Source organism: Nestor notabilis, unplaced genomic scaffold (genome assembly GCF_000696875.1).
Source record: "Nestor notabilis isolate BGI_N333 unplaced genomic scaffold, ASM69687v1 scaffold21671, whole genome shotgun sequence".
NCBI classification, from domain to species: Eukaryota; Metazoa; Chordata; class Aves; order Psittaciformes; family Psittacidae; genus Nestor; species Nestor notabilis.
In genome coordinates, this window is record NW_009913682.1 from 13,896 (window position 1) to 17,637 (window position 3,742).

At 54.0% G+C, this 3,742-nt stretch overlaps 1 protein-coding gene across 1 annotated transcript in view; it reads right to left on the bottom strand.

Annotated features, from left to right (window-relative positions):
- Window positions 1-2,894: 2,894 nt before the first annotated feature.
- ACACB (acetyl-CoA carboxylase beta) overlaps window positions 2,895-3,742 on the bottom strand; it is a 19,745-nt gene continuing 18,897 nt past the window's right edge. The window contains 3 exon segments of the mRNA XM_010023311.1: window positions 2,895-3,021; window positions 3,146-3,282; window positions 3,588-3,736. Of these exon segments, the coding sequence (XP_010021613.1) occupies window positions 2,895-3,021; window positions 3,146-3,282; window positions 3,588-3,736 (413 nt within the window).

Consider the following 3,742-nt stretch of genomic DNA (forward strand, 5'->3'; position numbering starts at 1 on the left):
GCTTTGCACCATTCCAGGGACCTCCAGCGTAGGGGCCAGTTTCTCCCAACCATTCAAATCCAACCTGAAAGCAATAAGAGAGCTCCTCCTGCAGATGCTATTCCCTGGGACGCAGCACGTGATGCCAAAATAAATCAAACTGTCACCAGCAGAACCACTTTCACGTGCTGGAAGGCTGAAGAAGGGGCATGGACACTTGTGCTCCAGGACTGGGGAGCTCTCCAGAAGGATGTGGAAGGCCTCAGCCAGCAGGAACTTGACTCGAAAGTAACTGAGCTAAAACCATCCAGTTAAGGTACACACACTGGATGCTCTTTGGGCACCACCTACACAGAAGCCAACACAAGTCAATGGGCCAGTCAGCACCAAGTTGTAGCCCAAAGGGGTTGATCCTGCACCAATTCCATCTCTTTTCCTAAAGTTACCAAATAACTGTTGCCCTTGATCAAGGACCACACAGGTTCTGGAGCCACTTGCACCACTAACACTTTCTGGACATAACTATTGTTAATTTATTGTTATGAAGTAGGAAAAAAGGAGGAAAAATACTAAAAGTGAAAAATCCAACCCATAGCAGAGAACTGTTCTATGTAGGATTAAAGGCAGAGCCCTTACCTGTGAAGGGAGTGGTACTACTGAATTACTGAACTAGAAGATTTTAGGAATTATGCCTATTTTTAGGGGTTTTGAAGAGATTAGATGTGGTTAGATCTTGTGCATCGTGCTCCTGTCTGTTCTGTGCTAGGCAGTGTTACTGTTTGTAAATTTATTTATATTTATTGTTATGAAAAGAAATTATGTGAAGTGAGTTTGTCAAATGCTGCAGTGACCTGGTTTACATCCACTAAGTTATTCCTGCTCCAAATGCAACGAGTTCAACCGCTGTTGTCACACCACATTTAAAGAAGCACTTTTGATACTGTGAAACTCATGTGTTATAAAGAATAACTCAGAGACCAAATATTGTAACTGTTCCTAATGACTGTCACAACGTCTTTTGCTCCTGATTAACCCAGGACAACTGAGGCTAATGTAGGCTTGTACATTGTCAAACCCTGCTTTATACCTGGCAACAGCCCTTGCAAAGAAAGAGATACCTGAAAATCTACAAAGTTACTGGATGCTGGAATTCAGCATTTAGTCTACTTACACCTCTGTGAGCACAGACCAATGCTTAGGTCTTGCGTTTCATCTGTTCCTGTGCATCCACAGACTCTCCCGGTTCCTGGGATTGCACCCCCGTGCTCACAGGCTCCTCATCCCACACTGCTCCATGTGCTGCAGACTGGAGGGTGCAGGATGCTGGATCCACGCTCTGGGGCTTGGAGATCCCGCAGTGAAGATCAAGGGCTGGAAAACGTCTGTGCCTGAATCTTCCCCCCGAGCATCTGCCCACAGCCACCTCTTCCGAAGGGGCACGATGCTCCACGTCCTAATTTATTGTCATGAGTGTTCCTTTGCTGTGAGCGGCGGCGGCGCTGGTTCTTCATGTGTTCAATAAACATTTCTTAGCACTCAGCCCGTGGTTGTGGGTGTTGTAACTGCACCGGTGGCAGCGCGAGTGCTGCAGGGAGAGGGCCGCGCAGTGACAGAGGCGCCGGCCCCTGCTCAGACCCACCACGTTTATACAAGGACAGCAGGAGGGCAGGAGAGCGGCCCGAGAGCTGGGCTCACTTTATTGCCTGGGCCTGGCCCGTACAGTGACCATCACCCCCCCTTCCCAGAGCGCAGCGACACCTTTCAAACCACAAAGCATTTCACAAGGCCCTTTTCTCCCAGCCCTAGGACAGGGAGCACCCCCCTGCAGATCCTGTGGGACCCCCAGCCCAGGCATGGCTCGAACTGCCCTGGAACCAGGCATCCCACCTCCCATCGCCACCCTGCTGCCCCCTCTGCAAGCCAAAACTAACCCTGTGCTGGTGAAGTGACACACTGGGGCACTGGACACCACGTTCCACATTTCCCCTCCACGAACGAGGCTTTGATCCCACCAAAGGCCACCCTAGATGCAAGGTCCAGGTCCAAGCACACAGAGAGCTCACCCCAGCTACTGTGCTTCAGCAGAGCAACCTGGTTACTGAGGCAGGACCCTCCTCTCTGTCCCCTGTAGGAGCCACAGGCTGAAAACACCCCAAGAAGCCACAGCGGGAGCCAGAAGGGACGTGAGACAGGTGAGAGGAACAACTGGGTCAGTCAAACCATGGTGGATCCATCGGTGCTTCTGCTGCAACAGCCCCCAGCACAGCTCACTGATGCCTCTTCTGGGCCACCAGCTACCCAGTCCCATCTCCTGACTGCTCCGCAGAAAGGGGAAGGACGAGACAAGCTGCTCTTCACAGTTCCTGAGTTTATTAGAAAACAGCACGTTGTGACTGCTGCTTAAGCAGGGGTTACACTTCCTTGTGCCAGTGCTGGTCAGCCTCAACACAGCCACACGGAGACCTCCTCCTCCTCCTTCGTCCCGCTTCCCCGCAGTGCCTGGGCCATGCGGTTTGTACTTCCAGCTCCATCCAGTCTCCTGCCATGTGCCTGACACTGGTGCCTGCTTTAAAGACTAAGGCCAGAGCTTGCAAAACACAGTAAAAGATTGTGGATTTAAAACCAACCTCTGCACCAGGTCCAGACTCCAGGCCTGGCTCAGGACGAGTCTATCTCCTGCCAAGCTGCCCCTCTGACGAACACCCCAGCACCAGAGGGAACTTCGATGGATGGCAAGACCAGCTTCAGGGCCCAAAACGCAAACACTGCCATCCTTATTCAGGCACACGAGTAAGAGCCCAAAGCTTCAGTTCACGGACTGAGGGACCGGGTGGGGAGGTGAGGTCTGGCCTCTGGGCAGCAGCGTGTCCCGGTGTCCCTCCTGCCCCATGGCAATTGCCCTGCATGCCACCGGCTCAAGATGGGCTGTCATTATCCACTGTTGACAGGAGATGGGCAACCTGGGCCTTCTGTGCAGGGCTGAGGTGCTGAGCTATCTGAGTGATGCAGTCCATGGTCACCTCGGGGTTGGTTTGGACCAAGCTGCAAGGCAGAAGGGAGACGGTGGCTGCCTTGGAGGCTGAAGCAAGAACTGCTTCATCTCCACCACGTGCTGTCCCCAGCCCAGGAGACAACATCACCCCATCCAGCTCCCACAGCCACTCACCTCCGGATGTGCTTGAGCACAAAGTCCCGCTTCAAGCACTTGATGTTCTCCCGGATGGCTGACTGGGCACTTTCATCCTCTTGCATGTGCTTCTCCAGCCACTCCACTACCACCTGGTTGTTGTCCCAGAGGTAGCCCTGGGGAGAACAGCACCGTGGGCAGAGGGTCCTGCTGCCTGCACAGCCTGAACCCCCTTTCTGCTGTGGCCTCAGGGTTTTTCCTCCCACCACAAAAGCAGGCAAGGGGGGGGGGGATTCATCTCAGGCCTGCACATACAGCACAGAACAATCCCCACTCCCTGGCATGTAAACACCCACTCTGGAGAAGAAGTAATTCCCATCACACCTTTAAACCCTCAGGGAGGCACCTATGAAACAACCGAGTGCCACGGGAGCAAGGTGACGGCCCCGGGGGTGCCTCCGGAAGCTGGGGCAGGGGGTACCTTCTCGGCTCCTTCCGTCTCCATGAACCAGCGCCGCAGCATGGACTGGACGTGGATGTGGCTGAGCTCGCTGTTCGCCTTCAGGACCTCGGCCTTCACCGCCTCCTCCAGCAGCAGCCGGCGCAGCCGCCAGTAGAGGAAGGAGCGGGGGCTCC